Raw genomic sequence first — 20,100 nt, 5'->3', positions numbered from 1 at the left:
TTTATCGCAGCGTGAGCCTGGTCCTGCCGCGGTGCATTGTGGGTCGAGGGTTCTGGCTGCTGAAGTCAAGATGGCGGTAAACATCAGAAAAAGGATAGAACACGCCACAAAAAGGCCTTGAATGAAGTTTTAATTTAATATTTAACACCCATCAGCAAGGACGGACTCACCGGTATTTCGGGAATATACATGCACCGACAGAATAACAACCGCGGGAGAAAGTGTCGTATGAATCCCGACGAGAAGGAGGACCGTGAGTGTGCGCCACCGCAGGCCGAGAGCAGCCCCGCGGGAGGGTCCGACCGGTGGGTACGCGCCGCAGGAAAGAGCCGCGGCTTCATGGCGGAGGCCTGACGTTAGCTTTAGCCTCTCTCTCGGGCTAACTTGCTTGTCAACAGTTATTGACAAGATTATCAATAACTAATACTTAAATGTAATAAATATTGTATCAAGCACTTATAACAAGACACTTTTTTTTCTCGCAATAGTGAGTGGTATTGTTACATAATTAAAGCAAAATGCAAGATGGTTGTCTAGCGTTAGGACCGTTAGCTTAGCGAGTTAACATTAGCCGCAGCTCAACGTCATACACGCATCCGCCTGTTAGCGGCTAGTTAGCAAGGCAGCTTGTTTGTCAGTAGGTCTGACAACTTTGCTTCGGCTGAATGCAGTGAGCACCGTGTCACCGCATCACCGTCACTGGTGAAAACTACGAGGTGAGGTGGGTGTTTAATGGGTTTGGACGCGGCTCATGACTTGGTACCACCGGGACTTATTGGGCCTGATGTGTACCCGTCCTGGGGTTAGGAGGGGGGATGGCTCTGTGTGAAACACCGGCTCATGTTTCGCATGCCCGCCCGCAGCCCGGCTCTGCACAGCCCGCTCAGGTGCCTCATCACAGAGGTACCGGGGCACGGGTGTCGGGGAGCGCTGCTGATGGTGCACAGCACAGAGCGTCATTGGAAGCCTGTTTGTTGCAGTTATCTTCGCACACGCACGCACACGCACACATTTATTATTGATACGGTGATTGATGGGATGGTTTCTTTTTTTTCTGTTCCTTCAGAGAACACGACGAGACTCAGGCAGAAAACCCCGAAGCAAGCCGAATGTAAGCACAAAACTGAAGTGTGTGTGTGGGGACGACGACGACGACACTGTGTCTATCTGTTTGTGTGTGTGGCTCTATCTGTGTTTGTGTGTCTCTCTCTATGTCTGTGTGTGTGTCTCTATGTGTTTGTGTGTGTCTCTCTCTATGTCTGTGTGTGTGTGTGTGTGTCTGTTTGTGTCTGTCCGGCTGTCTGTTTGTGTAGCTGTGCACGCAAACAGAAGTGTGTGTGTGTGTGTGTGGGTGTTCCGTTTGTGCAAGTCTGTCTGTTGTGTGTGTCCTGTTTGTGTTTGTGTAGGTGTCTTCCCTGTGTGTGTGTGCCTGCCTGCCTGTTTGAATGCATACAGAAGTGGGCATTTGTGTGTTTGTGTTTGTGTGTTATATGATCATATATTGCAATGCTTGGAAAGCGATCTCTTGCTGGTTTACAACAGACAGCCAGGTTTGACTGCTTTACAGGACAACTCCCGTTGATAGTCTGTGTATATCTTCAGCATCTCGGGGCATGGATGTATTGTAGAACATGTGACTCTTCTCTTCACTCTGTTCGCCTGATGTGGTGTCAGACCAGTAAAAACGTCCGTGACAGTTCACAACCCTAAACCTTAACCCTTTATTGAATGCCACATAAATTAACCCTCAGGCTCAGTCATTAACATTTACATTTAGGTGGTTTTGCTCAAGCTTTTATCCAAAGTGACTTCCAACCATTCATACACACATCCGCACACCGACGGCGGAGTCGACCACTCAGGGCGACAGCCAGCTGGTCAGGAGCAGTCAGGGTGAGGCGTCTCGCTCAGGGACGCCTCACCCTTCAGGTCACCAGTCAACCCAATCTACCTCCTGAGATACTGTGGCCCCGACCTATATAAAGCCTGTAATGGTCAGGAATGTTCACTACATTGTTTTAAAAGTTAGAAACTGCATTTTGGAGGATCGAGGCTTTCGCGATAATATTCCAAATTACAACCCTTGATTTTACATTGTTGTGTTGCTTATAGAATAACAACGTCAAAATATAAACTCATCGAAACCCCATCCCTTCCCTTCATAAGTGGCGTTTCTTGCAGCGTTGCCAGATTGAGACAGATTTCATGCCCAACTTGGCAACACTGGTTTCCTGACGTTAGTCTCCTGCTCCCTCCCTTCACACTTCGCGTTTCCTCCTCCCCCTCCCCTCACAGGAAGCGGGCGGCCGCCAAGCATCTGATAGAGCGCTACTACCACCAGTTGACCGAGGGCTGCGGCGATGGCGGCTGCTCCAACGTGGGCTGCGCCTCGTCCCCCGGCTTCCTCCGCACCGACAACAATGCGGCCGCAGTGCGCTCGCTGGAGCTCTACAAGGCGGGGGCACCGCTCTGCGACCCCCACCCCTCTAAGAAGGGCACCACCTCGGCCCACGTAGAGAGCAGCGCACTGGCGGCTGCCGCCGCCGCTGCCGGGGGGGGTGGGGGAGGGGCGGAGGCGTGCGGGAACAGCCGTGTGAACCACAGGGATGGCGGGCATTTTGTGCGGGAGGACTTTAAAGGTGAGGTGTAGCCCATGTTGGTTGGTTGGCTGGTCTGTTGTAGGGCTGTGCGTTTAATTGAATTTAGATTTTTTTTTTTAAATGTATTATAGAAAGGGCAGAACAGCCGGATAGATATCTGTATATTATTTTAGATTGGAACAATTTATTTTTGTGTATTTTTCTAAGGCGAAATTTCAAAGTGTTGTTTTCAAACTCAAAAATAATCGTTTGACTAATCGTGATTTCAATATTGACCAAAATAATCGTGATGTTTTTTCCGATAATCAAGCAGCCCTAGTGTGTTGGTTGGTGTGTTGGTTGGCTGTGCGAGGGCCGCCTCTAACCTTCGACCTGGGATTTTGGAGTGAAACCGTGACGACTCGAGGCGTCGTTTTGTCTTCTGCGTTTACTTTTACGATTAGGCCGTTTTACCTCCCTTTGTGCGTGAGGACTTTAGAGGTGAAGTGTTGTTAGGTGGTTTTCCCTGGCGGTCATGACAACGTATGCATGTTTAATGTCTGCTAAGCCAGAAAAATCTGCCAGCGGGAGTATTCGTGTCCACCGAGAACACCTCTCAATAAGTGTGTGTGAAATGGCTCGTTTGAGCTCAAACTTTTCTTCCATGGAACAGTTCCCAGTCGGTGGTGCGGAAGTCCTGCCTCCCGGCTACCCGCAATGTTTACATCTTCTCAGGGGCGTGAATTTACCGACGCACACGCAAAGCATTCCACTAAATGCGACAGAGTGGGCCTGCTGACCAATCACAGCAGACTGGGATGTTCGGGGAGGGATCAAGCATTCGATTAACGCTGAAGGTATCAAATGGACTTTCATTCCACTCTATGGTCCTCATCATGGAGGCGTATGGGAGCGGCTCATCCGGATAATCAAAAAGATCCTCTACTCCGTCACAAGGGAACAGACCCTGGATGACGAGAGTCTCCAAACAGCTTTATGTGAAGTAGAGGCTATCATGAATGACCGGCCAATCACGTTCTTATCTCAGGATGTGAAGGATCTAGAACCTCTGACACCCAACCACCTGCTTCAAATGAAGCGAAAGCCTACTCTTCCACCTGGACTCCGACAAAAGTGATACCTATTCCAGAAGAAGATGGAAACTTAACAAACCCAATACATAGCTGATATCTTCTGGAAACGCTGGACACGCGAGTACCTCCCATTGCTACAGGAGAGACAGAAATGGAATAAGGTTAAAAAGAATCAAAAGTATGGAGAAATAGTGCTGATTATTGATGAAAGCTCACCACGCAACTCCTGGCCCATGGGCAGAATCACGGAAACCTTCCCCGACAAAAAAGGACGTCGGGTCAAGATCAAAACACAAAATGGCACCCTGGAAAGGCCCATCACAAAGCTGTGCCTTCTACATGACATGACCTGATGAGACAGGCCTTATCTATGCCCTTTTTTCTTATTGGAACCCTGAAACCTTAGTTCAACCTTTTTTTCTCTTTTTCTCAAACAAGCACCTTTTTTTTTTTTATGATCTTTGTAAATGGACTATTGGAACTACCGTGGATTATTTTTTGGCTAATTTTTGAATATTGTCATAAAGGACTCTTGAGTGTATGCTTCCTATGCAAATGTATGAATTGTCCTATACCGGTCAATTAGGGACCGGAGTGTTGAAGCCATTACACTGATTTGTGTTTTACCTATGTCATATTTATCATATTCATGTGAGTAACTTATAATGAAACACTGTTCATGTTGACGTGAAATGATGATGATGATGATGATGCAATGATGATGTCAGGGGGTGGTAACTATATGTAGACGTCACCTCAGCACAGGTGTTTGGCTAGAGAGCGGAAGGGCAAACGATTTCCAACCGCATTACGAGATGAAGCGAGTTTTCTGTTTAAGATGAGTTTAATTTATTTGCTGTTACGGTAACGCATTAAAAGATCGCATTGTGACACTACTAAAGGATGAGTGCGTTGATTTACTGACCGCTCCTACACTGGCCTTAACGCGACATGATAATAATCAGACCGTTTTTGAAAGAAATTGGTTTTGCAGAAATGAACAGTGGGAGGATAATAACTAATATTTGCTACCATACAGGCATGTCACCCTATTCTAGTCGTGACCCCAAATGGAAATATTAACCCCTAAAAAGCATGATATCACCCCCCTCTCCAGACGTGAGCTTCCTGACGGAGGACAAGGTGTACGAGATCCTGGCCCTGTGCGCTGCCAAGGACGACTACTCGCCTCTGATCCGCGTGATCGGGCGCGTCTTCTCCAGCGCGGAGGGGCTGGTGGCATCGTTCCGCCGGACAACCCCCCCAACCAAGGAGGAGCTTAAGTCCCTCCAGGGCAAGGACGAGGACAAAGACGAGGATGAAAAGGAGGTGGAGGACCAGATGGAGGAGGACCCGCCCGCCTCCTCATCGCTGTCGCACGTCGCCGGGGGTGAGGGAGGCGGGGGAGGACCCACGGGGGCCGACGAGGTAGGGCTTGGAGATAAGGAGGGGCTTTGATCAAATGAATATATATATTTTTTTGTGTATTTATTTTCATTTCATTCATTTTTATTTTCTTTATTCTGATTCATTTAATTCTATAATGCTTTATAGAAATTGAACAGCTCGATACATATTTGTACATTCCTTTCGATTTAAACCTTTTCGATGTGAAGGATTGTCTTTAATGATTTTCTTTGCAGTGTTTTTTTGCAGAGAAATGTTTTCTCAAAACACATAAATAACCGTTTGAATAATCGTAGTCGTCATCTCCCCCTTTACCCCAATAAGGCCATGTTCTGTCTCCCCTCTCTCTCTCTCTCTTTCCCCTCTCTCTCTGTCTTCTTTCTGTCTCTCTCACTCTCTCTGTGTCTCTCCTCTCTCTCTGTGTCTGTCTGTCTGTCTGTCTCCCCTGTCTCTCTTTCTCTCCACCCTTGCTCTCTCCTCCCTCTCTAACCCTCGACCAAAATAATCCTGATTCTGCTTTTCCTTCCCCTTAATGCAGCAGCCCTGGGCGGACGAGGTGTCTGTGGACGCGGAGGCGGTGCGGCGGGTCTATGCGCGCCTTCTCTCCAACGAGCGGGTGGAGGCGGCCTTCCTCAACGCGCTGGTGTACCTCTCGCCCAACGTGGAGTGCGACCTGACCTACCACAACGTGTACTCGCGCGACCCCCACTACCTCAACCTCTTCGTGATCGTCATGGAGAACAGCAACCTGCACAGCCCAGAGTACCTGGAGATCGCGCTGCCGCAGTTCTGCAAGGCCATGAGCAAGCTGCCGCTGGCCGCCCTGGCCAAGCTTGCCCGGCTGTGGTCGCGGCAGGGTGCGGCATCGTTGCGGCGCATGCTGGAGACCTTTCAGCAGCTCATCACCTACAAGGTGAGGAGGAGTCACTGTTACGGTTTTACCTTTAGTGGGTGCTTTTAACCAGAGCAAGTTGTAAGTAAGTGGGCTACACTTACACATAGGCTAATGGGATAGGCTAAAGGGGATAGGGGAGTAAGACGGGTGAGGGGGAGAGGCTATGCAGAGTCTAGGTGACCTCTGACAGTCTAGCTGACCTCTGACCCCCTAGCTGACCTCTGACCCTCTAGCTGTCCTCTGACCTCTAACCCTAGCTGACCTCTGACCCCTGCAGGTGATCAGCCATGAGTTTGGCGGACGTAACCTGGTGAATGACGACGAGGCGGTGGTGGGCGCCACGCGCTGCCTGAAGATCCTCTACTACGCCGACGTCCTGGGCGGGGAGGTCGACACAGGCCACAATGAGGAGCCGGACGACGAGCCCGTCCCCGAGTCCAGCGAGCTGACCCTCCACGAGCTGCTGGGGGAGGAGCGGCGCAACAAGAAGGGCCCCCGGGTCGATCCCCTCGAGACAGAGCTGGGGGTCCGGGCCAGCGACTGCCGCCGACCCTTGGTCCCCTTCGAGGAGTTTGTGAACGAGCCGCTGAACGAAGTGCTGGAGATGGACAAGGACTACACCTTCTTCAAGGTGGAAACGGAGAATAAGTTCTCGTTCATGACCTGCCCCTTCATCCTCAACGCTGTGACGAAGAACCTGGGCCTGTACTACGACAACCGCATCCGCATGTACAGCGAGCGACGCATCACGGTGCTGTACAGCCTGGTGCAGGGTCAGCAGCTGAACCCCTACCTGAGGCTCAAGGTGCGGCGCGACCACATCATCGACGACGCGCTCGTACGGGTAGGTTGTGCGTCGTCGACTCGGTGCATTATGGAGTGATTTTAAGTGTTTTTTTGTGCAGGGATTAGAGTTAGGGTTTGTGGGATGATGTGGTTTTGGTTGGAACCGGTCCGAAATATCGGAGGGTTTTATCGGACGATATTCCCCCGAGTCCCGAATTATGGTTGGGATTGTGCGTTATGGAGGGATGAGTATGTTTTTTGAGCAGGGCTTTGAGTTGGGGGTTTGTGGGGTGATGTGGTCAGTGGTGGGACGGTATATCAGATGGTTTATTTTATTGGACGACCGAATCCGAATTATGGTTCAGATCGTGCGTTATGGAGAGATTTGAAGTGTTGTAGTTTTTTTGTGCAGGGATTTCAGTTGGGGTTTTTGGGATGATGTTGGTTGTAGTGATGTTTATATTAAAATTAACTATTCATATGCTATATTCAAAATGCATTGAAAATGTATCGTTAATTCTCCCGCGTTTACATGGACACTTGTAAGAACAGCTCAATCGGAATAGAAAATTATCACACGCCTCAATCGGAATACAGGGGGTTCGCAGTGGTTTGCATTTGTTCCGTCTGTACTTTTATGCACACCGAACTGGACCGCTGTCAAGGAAAGTGTTTTTTTCTTTTTTGCATCGTTCACGTCTTTCTTAGCACTCCGAAAGTAGTCTGCTAACTTATCAACCCCAGCGTTTCCCGTTACTAATCTACGTCAAAGTCTTTGGTGGACTATTTCTCAGCTGAACAACACAACGAATGGTAATTGTAAAAAGACACAACGTGTGAAGATATTTTTTGCATTAGTTTTATCGATGAAAAATTCACGTCATCGACGAAATTCTTAATGATCAATTAGTCGATCCTCGATTAATCATGCCCTTCCCTAGTTGGTTGTTCTGGGTCGGACAATACATCGGATGGTTAATTTTGTCGGAAGACCGTATTCAGAGTTATGGTTCGGATCGTGTGTTATGGAGGGTTGAGTGTGTTTTTTGTGCAGGGATTTGAGTTCTATTTCATCCTTAGGCCTAAAAAAAAAAAAAGTTTGGTTCCTGTTGGTTGTCAGTTGAGGTCATGGGTAGGTAGGGAATTTTTTTTATTTTTTTATTTTATTTTTTCCAGCGGCAGCGAATGATAGGTAGGTTGTTTTTTTTTTTGTTTTTTTTTATATAAAGCTCATAAAATAATTTGGGTCGCACATAAATTGACAGGGTCGGTCGGAAACCGGAACCAAACAATTTTTTTTTTTAGGCCTTACTGACCGCCAGAGGCGGTGCATTAAGCACTGGATTTATCCGTCTCGCGCATGCGCAGTTCGAGTACCTATACCAACAAGGTCACATGTGACCCTCGAGACACCGGATTGGCTATATAGCCCGGTGTCGACAGAGGATCTGTTCCTTTCATCTTCTCGCAAAGACGCATGTAGTTGTACCGCTTGCGGATAGCGTATTCGCTTTTTGAAAAGGATCGCGCTCCAGACTGTGTGCAGCCTCGCGACCAAGGGTCGGAGCAACGGGTGAACTCGTCCTCCAGGGGCTGTTTGTCTGTACAGCGCTGAAAGGCTTCCCTAGAAGCTTCCAAGTTTTTGTTTAGTAACACTTCTGTTAGAAGAATATATATTTATAATCGTTCAGTCACTTACCGGTGAAGGCAGCGCTCTCGCGTCCTCTCCCGGCAACACTGCTGGGATTATTTTCACTACTGGGATCAATTTCGCTACTGATAGCTCCCTTATAGAAACAGCTCGGCTGTGTTCTGGGTTACCAAATTTATTTGGTAAAAGTTTTTCCAGTCAGTCACTTACCGGTGAAGGCAGCGTTCTCGCGCCCTCTCCCTGTAACACTGTTGCGTATTTCTTTCGGTCACTTACCGGTGAAGGCAGCGCTCTCGCGCCCTCTCCCTGTAACACTGTTGGGGTTTTCTTTTCAGTCACTTACCGGTGAAGGCAGCGCTCTCGTGTCCTCTCCCGGGAACACTGCTGTATATTTGAGTGCGTAATTATTTTCAGTCACTTGCTGGTGAAGACTGCGCTCTCGCGTCCTCTCCGGGTAATACTTTTTTTGGTTTTTCTTGAATTAGTAGTTTACTGGTGAAGGCAGTGCTCCCTCTCCCAGTGTTCTGCTGATGGCTCATGTGTGTGGCGCCTGTGTGGCCCTCCTTGAGCCTGACGATGGCCATGATCGCTGCCCCTCTTGCCTCGGCTTCGAGCATTTGAGGGAGGGCCTTACAGAGAGGGCCTGTATGAACTGCGGCTCCATGCCCTTGGCACTCAGGCTGGCTAGGCTCGCAGCGGTGGAACAACCAACAGCTTTCGACCATCCATCAATGGCGCCACTTCCTCCGGCTCAGCCCGGCGTCGGCGTCGGGGTAGAGCAGGCCCCCCCCCCAGGAAAAGGGCTAGGGACGAGCTAGCATCCAAGGTGGATCGCTTGTCGTCCGACATGGAGAGGATACAGGAACTCCTCCTGACCCTGCAACCTGGGGCAGGTGGCGCTGTGGCTGACATCCAGCCTGACCCTTCCTTGGGGGATGTGCCGGGGACGGACGATGTCCTGTCGCTGGCGGCATCAGCCAACCTCTTCAGTGAGGGTGTCACGGGGGAGGAAGCCTCAAACGCTTTTGGGGAGGCCTCCCGCTCCTCTGCTCAGAGCTCTGGGCACAGCACAGAGGGTAACCCCATGGGGGCCGTCATCCGTACGGCCCTGGCTCGCCTGGGGCTCGATGCTCCTCAGGCAGACGTGGCTCAGCCTAGCGCCTTTTTCAGGCGCAGCCCTGCCACAGCCCCTTTCTCTGTCCCTCCTTCGGAGGAGTATTTAAAGGAGCTACACCTCTGCTGGAAGGATGCCAAGGCTCTCCCCCGTCCTTCTTCCAGTGCTCGGGCCTTGGCTGCCATGCGGGATCCAGCGCAGTATGGTTTGGGTCGCATGCCACCCGTTGAGCCCGCCATTGCCTCCCTCATTTTAACCCCCGATCAGGCCTTGCGGCCGGATGCCAGGTGTCCTCGGCCCCAGTGCAGGGTCACAGACGACCTGCTTTCAAAGGCCTATGACGCAGCAGCACGTATGGGGCGGATTGGCAACTCCCTCTCCCACCTAATGCTGGCGCTCTCGACCTCACTGCAACAAGCTGCAGTTGAGCCGTCTACGCAGGACCTGAGCGACGCGTCCCTACAGGCCTTTGCCCTCATGTCCAGGGAATTGGGGCGTGTTATGTCCACCCTGGTCCAGACTCGCCGCCAGGTTTGGTTGGCTCAGTCGCCCCTGACGAAGGCGTGCAGGACGGCCCTTAGAGCCGTGCCAGTGGTACCGGGGGAGCTGTTTGGGTCAGCTGCCCTGGAGACGCTGGAGCGAGCTGCCCAAGCTAGGCAAACCAACCTGCAGCTGTCGGGTCTTCACAGGAGTGTGTCTGCTCCTGGCAGGCCTAGAGCCCCCCCGGCTGCCCCCCGGGGCCGCTCCCAGCCACCACGCTCTTACCCAGCGAGAGATGAGGGCCTACGCAGGTCTCGGCGGCCCGCCCAGCAGCCCGCTGATAGCTTTCGCGCCCCCGCCCGCCCATCGCCCGGGCAGCCTCGGGCCGCGGAGCCTCACCGGTACCCCTCCAGAGCCGACAGAGGCCGGGGGGCCAGGCGCTAGGACCACGGGGCCGGTCGTCGGCTGTTTTTCCCAGCAGCAGATCAGCTACTGGGCTGCCTGTACTATAGACCCCTGGGTGGTTTCCACCTTAACCCGGGGGTACGAATTACAGTTCCGACGCCGGCCCCAGGCCTTCGGCCGGGTCAGGATGACAGTCGTCCGCGACCCGACGAAGGCCGCAGCTCTGGCCCAGGAGCTATCCGCCCTCCTGGCCAAGGGTGCGATCGAGCCAGTGGACCCTCAGTTACAACCCGGGGGGTTCTACTCAGCGTACTTTCTGGTAACCAAGAAAGAAGGCGGATTCAGGCCCATTCTAGACCTAAGGGGCCTAGAATGGGGGCCTAACACGTTTTTAAAAATTTTACCATTTCACATGCTCACCTCGGCGGACACCCTGAGGGTAGTTGCCAGGGGGGAGTGGTTTACGACCATAGACCTAAAGGACGCCTATTTTCATGTGCCGGTTGCGGCACTCCACAGGCGGTTCCTGAGGTTTGCCTATCGGGGCAGGCATTACCAATTCAGGGTACTTCCCTTCGGGCTTTCCCTCTCCCCGAGGGTTTTCACCAGGGTTGTGGCGGCAGCCCTCGCACCCCTGCAGACGCAGGGCATGAAGGTCCTGCCGTATCTGGACGACTGGCTGGTCTGTGCGCCCTCCAGGTCCCAGGTGGCCCAGGACACGGCCCGCCTGCTGTCGCACGTCGCCCGGCTGGGCTTGACGGTGAACCTATCAAAGAGTTGCCTGGACCCTTCCCAACGGGTTACCTATCTGGGGTTGGTCCTGGACTCGGTCGCCATGAAGGCCTACCTTTCACCTCGACGGGTGAACGACATCCTCCGCCTCCTTCTCCTCTTCAGAGCCGGCAGGAGGCTGCTTTTTATTCATTTTCTTCAGCTTCTGGGCAAGCTGGCAGCTGCTTCAGCTGTGGTGCCTCTGGGCTTACTGTCCCTGCGCCCACTCCAAATGTGGCTGAACAGCCTGCACCTAGATGCCAAGTGGCACAGGCAGAGGAGGGTCAAGGTGACCCTGCAGTGTCTTGTCTCTCTGGCTCCATGGAGAAAGAGAGTGTATCTGGAGGCAGGCGTGCCCATGGGCGCAATCCCGGCGCTCCGGGAGTTGGTGACAACCGACGCCTGCCTCTCGGGATGGGGCACAGTGTGGCAGGGCAGGACTGCGCAGGGACGGTGGTCTGGCCGGGACGTGGCACAACACATCAATGTGCTGGAACTCCGGGCTGTGCAGCTGGCACTAGCCAGCTTTCTGCCCCATTTGACAGGCCGGCATGTTCTGGTCCGGTTGGACAACTTGGCCACGGTTTCGCTGGTGAACCACCAGGGGGGTCAGCACGGCTTCTCCGGGTATCCCAGAGCCTGTGGACTTGGGCTTCTCCCCGTCTGGCCAGCCTACGGGCAGTCTATTTGCCGGGGGCCCAGAATCCTCTCCCGACGGAAGCCTCCACCGGGGGAATGGCGGCTTCACCCCGAGGTGGTGGAGTCAATGTGGGGCCTCTTCGGCAGGGCAGAGGTGGACCTCTTTGCCTCGGAGGAGTCGGCGCATTGCCCCCTCTGGTTCTCCTGGGCAGAAGCGTCCAGCCCTTTAGGGCAGGACGCGCTGGCGCACGATTGGCCGGACAGGCCTCTTTATGCCTACCCACCATTGCCTCTGGTTCTGCCGACACTCCAGAGGGTCCTTTTGCAGGGCCACCGGCTCCTTCTGGTGGCCCCCTTTTGGCCGGGGAGGCTCTGGTATCCACTGCAGCTCGCCATGGCGCCTCCCCGACAGGAGGGATCTCCTGTCCCAGCTGGGGGGTCAGATCTGGCATCCCGACCCCTCTCGCCTACAGCTCTGGGCTTGGCCACTGCAGGGCCCGACCCACTGCTGAGGGAGTGCACTGCGGCTGTCAGGGGTACGGTCATGAGTGCCAGGGCAGCATCGACCAGGTTGCAGTACGGAAACAGGTGGAAGCTGTTCTCCAACTGGTGTGCGGCTAGGGCCGTGGATCCAGTGCACTGCGCTGTGACCACGGTGCTGGAATTTCTGCAGTCCCTCCTGGATAGTGGCCGGTCGCACTCCACCTTGAGGGTCTATGTCGCTGCCATCTCCTCCCTACATGATAGGGTTGACGGCGCCACGGTAGGGTGCCACAGATTAGTGTCCCTCTTTCTAAGAGGGGCTTTGAGGCTGCGTCCCCCTACAGCCATGCGGTCTCCAGCATGGGACCTGCCGCTGGTGCTGGAAGCCTTGTCATCTCCTCCCTTCGAGCCTTTGGGTCAAGGGGGGTTGAAGTGGCTGTCCATGAAGGCTGCCTTTTTACTCGCCATAACCTCTGCCAAGCGTGTCGGGGAGTTGCATGCCCTATCAGTGAGTGATACATGCCTGAGGTGGAACTCTGATGGCTCGGGTGTCACTCTATGGCCGAATGTTGCGTTCCTGCCAAAGATCCTGCCACGCAATCACCTTAACCAGCCCATCCAGTTAGCACGCTTTGACCCGCCTTCTGGGGAGGGTGGGTCTGAGCTGCTGTGCCCGGTGCGGGCCCTCAGGGCTTATATTTCTGCTACCGCCGGTATTCGCCAGTCGGAGCAGCTTTTTGTTTGCCATGGTGGCCCTAACAGGGGTCGTGCTTTAACAAAGCAGAGGCTGTCCCACTGGATTGTGGAGACCATAACGCACGCCTAGGGGGCCAGTGGCCACCCCCCGCCATCCAGGGTGAGGTGTCACTCAACCAGGAGCGTCTCCACATCATGGGCTGCCCTGAGAGGGGTGCCCCTGGGGACCATCTGTGCTGCGGCGTCATGGGCGTCGCCTAGCACATTCTCCAGGTTCTACCGGGTCAACGTTGCCACTCCCCATCCAATGGGCGTGGCCCTGATACCAAGCTCCGCTGCCTCTGGTCAGTAGGTGAGCACCTTGATTCTTCATGACGTTGTTGGTATTGGCCATCCAGTGCTTAATGCACCGCCTCTGGCGGTCAGTAAGGATGAAATAGAACGCAGTTACGTATGTAACTCCGGTTCTATGAATCCTGGATGACCGCCAGAGTTACAGGTCACTCAGAAGTCTCGTGGTTCGCGAGAAGATTCTGGGAACAGATCCTCTGTCGACACCGGGCTATATAGCCAATCCGGTGTCTCGAGGGTCACATGTGACCTTGTTGGTATAGGTACTCGAACTGCGCATGCGCGAGACGGATAAATCCAGTGCTTAATGCACCGCCTCTGGCGGTCATCCAGGATTCATAGAACCGGAGTTAACATACGTAACTCTGCGTTTGGGTTTGTGGGATGATGTGGTTGTTTTGGGTTGGAGGTCGGACAATATATCGGATGGTTGAATTTTATCGGACGATATTCCCCCGAATCCCGAGCCATGGCTTGAATTGTGCATTACGGAATAATGCAGGTCATTGGTTCGTTTAGCACATGGTTTTAGGAAGCCCAAGCAATATTTGGAATATCGGCCGATATACAGGTCCTTCTCAAAAAATTAGCATATTGTGATAAAGTTCATTATTTTCCATAATGTAATGATAAAAATTTAACTTTCAGATATTTTAGATTCATTGCACACCAACTGAAATATTTCAGGTCTTTTATTGTTTTAATTCTGATGATTTTGGCATACAGCTCATGAAAACCCAAAATTCCTATCTCAAAAAATTAGCATATCATGAAAAGGTTCTCTAAACGAGCTATTAACCTAATCATCTGAATCAACGAATTAACTCTAAACATCTGCAAAAGATTCCTGAGGCTTTTAAAAACTCCCAGCCTGGTTCATTACTCAAAACCGCAATCATGGGTAAGACTGCCGACCTGACTGCTGTCCAGAAGGCCATCATTGACACCCTCAAGCAAGAGGGTAAGACACAGAAAGAAATTTCTGAACGAATAGGCTGTTCCCAGAGTGCTGTATCAAGGCACCTCAGTGGGAAGTCTGTGGGAAGGAAAAAGTGTGGCAGAAAACGCTGCACGACGAGAAGAGGTGACCGGACCCTGAGGAAGATTGTGGAGAAGGGCCGATTCCAGACCTTGGGGGACCTGCGGAAGCAGTGGACTGAGTCTGGAGTAGAAACATCCAGAGCCACCGTGCACAGGCGTGTGCAGGAAATGGGCTACAGGTGCCGCATTCCCCAGGTCAAGCCACTTTTGAACCAGAAACAGCGGCAGAAGCGCCTGACCTGGGCTACAGAGAAGCAGCACTGGACTGTTGCTCAGTGGTCCAAAGTACTTTTTTCGGATGAAAGCAAATTTTGCATGTCATTCGGAAATCAAGGTGCCAGAGTCTGGAGGAAGACTGGGGAGAAGGAAATGCCAAAATGCCTGAAGTCCAGTGTCAAATACCCACAGTCAGTGATGGTCTGGGGTGCCATGTCAGCTGCTGGTGTTGGTCCACTGTGTTTTATCAAGGGCAGGGTCAATGCAGCTAGCTACCAGGAGATTTTGGAGCACTTCATGCTTCCATCTGCTGAAAAGCTTTATGGAGATGAAGATTTCATTTTTCAGCACGACCTGGCACCTGCTCACAGTGCCAAAACCACTGGTAAATGGTTTACTGACCATGGTATTACTGTGCTCAATTGGCCTGCCAACTCTCCTGACCTGAACCCCGTAGAGAATCTGTGGGATATTGTGAAGAGAAAGTTGAGAGACGCAAGACCCAACACTCTGGATGAGCTTAAGGCCGCTATCGAAGCATCCTAGGCCTCCATAAGACCTCAGCAGTGCCACAGGCTGATTGCCTCCATGCCACGCCGCATTGAAGCAGTCATTTCTGCAAAAGGATTCCCGACCAAGTATTGAGTGCATAACTGAACATAATTATTTGAAGGTTGACTTTTTTTGTATTAAAAACACTTTTCTTTTATTGGTCGGATGAAATATGCCAATTTTTTGAGACAGGAATTTTGGGTTTTCATGGGCTGTATGCCAAAATCATCAGTATTAAAACAATAAAAGACCTGAAATATTTCAGTTGGTGTGCAATGAATCTAAAATATATGAAAGTTTAATTTTTATCATTACATTATGGAAAAGAATGAACTTTATCACAATATGCTAATTTTTTGAGAAGGACCTGTATTGATATCGATAATCTTTTATTTCCTGATTTAGGCATCCGTCCCTAAAATCCAGTATCGGTCAGGCTCTATTTTGTAAACAACCTTGTATTTGATTTCATGCACTCCGAGACCGGATGATAAATTTACTGATATGACTTGTGGAAAGAGATTGTCTGACTGCTAGAAGAAACAATGAAGGGATGAACATCTTGATTTCTGGCTGTTCTTAGCGGTGTCGTGTTTACGTTTTCCAAAGAGAGATTCTAATACAGCTGAATTGCCAGTCACATCGTGTGTGTGTGTGTGTGTGTGTGTGTGTGTGTGTGTGTGTGTGTGTGTGTGTGTGTGTGTGTGTGTGTGTGTGTGTGTGTGTGTGTGTGTGTGTGTGTGTGTGTGTGTGTGTGTGTGTGCTCTCCAGTGTGTGTGTGTGTGCTCTCCAGTGGGTGGGTGTGTGCTCCAGTGGGTGGGTGTGTGCTCCAGTGGGTGGGTGTGTGTGTGTGTGCTCCAGTGGGTGGGTGTGTGTGGGTGGGTGTGTGCTCTAGTGTGTGTGTGTGGTGGTTCTATCCTCATCTCTAGTGGTGAGCTCTAGTGTGAGTGATGGTTCTGTCCTCATCTCGTGTGAGCTCTAGTGAGTGGTGGTTCTGTCCTCATCTCTAGTGTGAGTGGTGGTTCTCATTAGGGATGTGAATATCTCAAATTTTTCATGGTCGAATAATCAGTGGGTGGTATGAACGAATAATCGATTATTCGATGTGTGCCGACATTCACAAAGGCAGCCATGGATCATCGGCAAGAAATCCAGGGTTACCGCGGGTTTGTTGAAGGTATTAAAAGGTAGTAAATTAAATTAGCCCAAATTAAGGCCATTAAAAAGTATTAAACGTCATCTGACAAGGTATTACATTTCCAACAAGGCCTATGAGTTTTTCAATTTGTGTAATTTAAGGCCTATCTCCTAAAACTACTAAAAATTGCGTGGATTTATTTTTATGTTGCGAGTAGGACCTGAGCTATATCAATGATGTCAGGTGGTGCGTGGCGCTGAAACAAACTGGATATACCCGGCTGGCTTGCTGCCAAACCACTTCGCTAGTTCGCTTCTGTTAGTTGAAATTCATTTGAAAGACAATAATGGGGAAATGCTAATTTTCGGTCCTCTGGCTGGAGCAATCGATATTTAAAGAATGATCACAAAAAGAACATTTGTTTGACCGGTTGCCATGGTTATATCAGTGTGGTTAATTTGCAGTTGCAGTGTTAATTAGCGATGTTGTCAGCTTACTGTTACATTAAACTGTAATCAGAAAACACGGTTATATGTTACCCTATAGTATCTGTGGTATAAAGGCTGGGACGAATTTCGAATTATAAATATCTACACTTTATGTTGAAAGTATAGACCGTCGCGATTCCCATTCAAACTAATGGCGCGGTGATTATTCTACAAAACGAGAGCTGGTATATTGTGAAAAATGCATTGAACTCTATTCAGAAAACGCGGGCATATGTTATAGACCCTATAGTTTCTGTGGTATAAAGGCTGGGGCGAATTTCGAATTATAAATATCTACACTTTATGTTGAAATTATAGACTGTCGCGATTCCCATTCAAACTAATGGCGCGGTGATTATTCTACAAAACGAGAGCTGGTATATTGTGAAAAATGCATTTAACTGTATTCAGAAAACGCGGGCATATGTTATAGACCCTATAGTTTCTGTGGTATAAAGGCTGGGGCGAATTTCGAATTATAAATATGTACGCTTTATGTTGAAATGAAGACCGTCTCGATTCCCATTGAAACAAATTGCGCGGTGCTTCGGTCTTCAAAACGAGAGCTGGTAAATTGTGAACAATTAATTAAACGTTAATCAGACAACGCGGTTAAATGTTATAGGCCCTAGAGTATCTGTGGTATAAAGGCTGGGACGAATTCGAATTATAAATATGTACATCGCATAACGTTAGCTCTCTGGATCATAGCTGAGCGGACTAGAATACCTCCCCTTGCCAAGTCGTAGCTAAGGTCCGTCCTATTTGCTGGAGGAGTGAAGAACGTTTCCGTTGCATAAGAACCTTACGGGAGGGTATGATTGTTCCAGGTATTAGTCAAACCCTCAGGCGTTACCAGGGAAACAAATGTATGGCTTTTGAAACACTTTATATTTGGATTGTAAAACGCACACAAATATAAATGACTGGTCTTAATTTATTTTATTTTGCAAGTGACCATGGTATATGCGGGATAAGGCCCTTCAAGGTATCCATTATCAGGAATTAATGGACTTCGCGGAGGCAACCGTCGACATGGAGGCAGGCCTCCAGGTCGTCCATTAATTCCTGATAATGGACACGTTGGGCATTATCCCTTACATATTCCTCTGTATTGTGTATTGTTTTTCTGTACATGATTATAATAATAAAAAAAACTAATAGTGCTACATAACCAACATTAGTTCCATCCGTTAATTCTTGTTTATTTGAATGGGAAAAACTATTTACGGCCCAAATGTTAGAAATTGGACAAAAATTCTGTCTCCAGTGTGAGCTCTAGTGTGAGTGGTGGTTCTGTCCTAATCTCCAGTGTGAGCTCTAGTGTGAGTGGTGGTTCTGTCTTCATCTCTAGTGTGAGCTCTAGGGTGAGTGGTGGTTCTCATGACTTTCCTCATCTCGAGTGTGAACTATTAGGGGTGGGAATCGCTTGGCACCTCACAATTCGATTCCGATTCAGAGGTCAATGATTCGATTGTAAAAGGATTTTTGATGCATCTCGAAGCATTTCTTTTTATGAACATTTCCATGCGGGATTTAAAAATATCTATACATCTGAATTTGCTACTCAGTTTGCTAATCACTTCCTACTTTTGTGATGATCATTAAAGAAATCAACAGATTAATTACCTTGTCTAATATTTTATTAGAAAAAAAGCTTTGTCACAAATATGACTTTCAATGAACAATGCAATAATCAATGCAGCTTGCCTTACAACACATCTTTCTAATCTTTCTTTTCTATGTCATTAAAGTACAAGATGCTGTTAGTCAATTATAAGAATAAGAACTTGTTCGTTGTTCTTGTGTCTGGCTGTGAATTTTACGTGCATGCTATGCGTAGGCTGAATCGCAATCGTGTCCAGACAAATCTGATTGGCCAAAACACATTGAAGATAAATATAATATTTTTAAAAGAAAAAAAAAAAGAAAAAAGTCATGTTTTCTTTTTTTAATTCAGATTATTAAGAATCGAGACGGAATCGTTCTACACAGAATCGCGATGCATCGAAGAATCGATTATTTTTCCCACGCCTATGAGCTATAGTGTGTGGTTCTGTCCTCATCTCTAGTGTGAGCTATAGTTTGTGGTGGTTCTGTCCTCATCTCTAGAGAGTGGTGGTTCTGTCCTCATCTCTAGAGAGTGTGTGGTTCTGTCCTCATCTCTAGAGAGTGGTGGTTCTGTCCTCATCTCTAGAGAGTGTGTGGTTCTGTCCTCATCTCTAGAGAGTGTGTGGTTCTGTCCTCATCTCTAGTGTGAGCTCTAGTGAGTGGTGGTTCTGTCGTCATCTCTAGAGAGTGTGTGGTTCTGTCGTCATCTCTAGAGTGTGTGTGGTTCTGTCCTCATCTCTAGTGTGAGCTCTAGTGAGTGGTGGTTCTGTCTAGGGATGGGCGATATGGCCTAAAATCCATATTGCGATATACATGCAACCTATTGCGATAACGATATATATCACGATATATAAATCATAATAGAACCATTTCAGAACAGGTTACATAGACTCTAAGGAAAGCTAAACTGCTAAATGTATGTCGTTTTGAGAACATTTATTGTGCAAAACTAATCATACAACATAATGTTGTAGCTGCAGAGAGTTTAAAAAAGAAAGAAATCTTCTGTGTAATTCCTCCTTTCATTAAGAGGAATTCAAATTCCTCTTAATGAAATAAAAATTGGTGGTGTCTTGTTAATAAAGAAACTGATACTGTGAATTAGGGAAATACGTCCAGTATTAGGCATGGCTATTTTAAATAAAGAAAAATCTTCCAAGTGTGTGCACAGATACTTGCTATTAAAACAATAAGTGCAAAATGAACGCATATAATTTTGAAATGAACATGAAATGAGAGCAACACCAGCTCCTCCGTTTCGCTTTCAGATATATTTACTTAGATGACGATGATGCGTTGAAGCCGGTTGGAGCTCATGGCTCTTTAAATTCCGCGGGTCGCGGACGATGCGTTGCAGCCGGTTGCAGCTCGTGGCTCTTTAAATTTCGCGTGTCGCGGATGATGCGATGCAGCTGGTTGCAGCTCGTGGCTCTTTTTAAAATTCGCGGGTCGCGGACGATGCGTTGCAGACAGTTGCAGCTCGTGGCTCTTTATATTTCGCGAGTCATGGATAGATCGCGTCAAACATACATTATCGCGATAGAGCAATATAACTAAAATCTCTATCGTAGGCCATTTTTTATCGTTTATATCGTATATCGTTTATATCGCGCATTCCTAGTTCTGTCCTCATCTCTAGTGTGAGCTCTAGTGTATGGTTCTGTCCTCATCTCTAGTGTGAGCTCTAGTGTGAGTGGCGGTTC

At 49.3% G+C, this 20,100-nt stretch overlaps 1 protein-coding gene and 1 long non-coding RNA gene across 2 annotated transcripts in view; both read left to right on the top strand.

The window, feature by feature from the left end:
• The first annotated feature begins 34 nt into the window (after positions 1–34).
• LOC132460644 (ubiquitin-protein ligase E3A-like) overlaps positions 35–20,100 on the top strand; it is a 32,222-nt gene continuing 12,156 nt past the window's right edge. The window contains exons 1-6 of the mRNA XM_060055439.1: positions 35–305; positions 1,067–1,111; positions 2,296–2,639; positions 4,791–5,101; positions 5,619–5,993; positions 6,253–6,819. Of these exons, the coding sequence (XP_059911422.1) occupies positions 190–305; positions 1,067–1,111; positions 2,296–2,639; positions 4,791–5,101; positions 5,619–5,993; positions 6,253–6,819 (1,758 nt within the window). The 5' untranslated portion in view covers positions 35–189. The remainder of the gene's footprint in view (positions 306–1,066; positions 1,112–2,295; positions 2,640–4,790; positions 5,102–5,618; positions 5,994–6,252; positions 6,820–20,100) is intronic.
• Positions 16,075–18,411, top strand: LOC132460791 (uncharacterized). The gene is made up of 2 exons (XR_009526447.1): positions 16,075–16,178; positions 18,069–18,411. It is a non-coding gene; the product is annotated as an uncharacterized LOC132460791 (long non-coding RNA).

Source organism: Gadus macrocephalus, chromosome 7 (genome assembly GCF_031168955.1).
Source record: "Gadus macrocephalus chromosome 7, ASM3116895v1".
In the NCBI taxonomy this organism is placed as follows: domain Eukaryota; kingdom Metazoa; phylum Chordata; class Actinopteri; order Gadiformes; family Gadidae; genus Gadus; species Gadus macrocephalus.
Note: the sequence above shows the minus strand (reverse complement) of the source record. Positions and strands in the feature narration are given on the sequence as shown.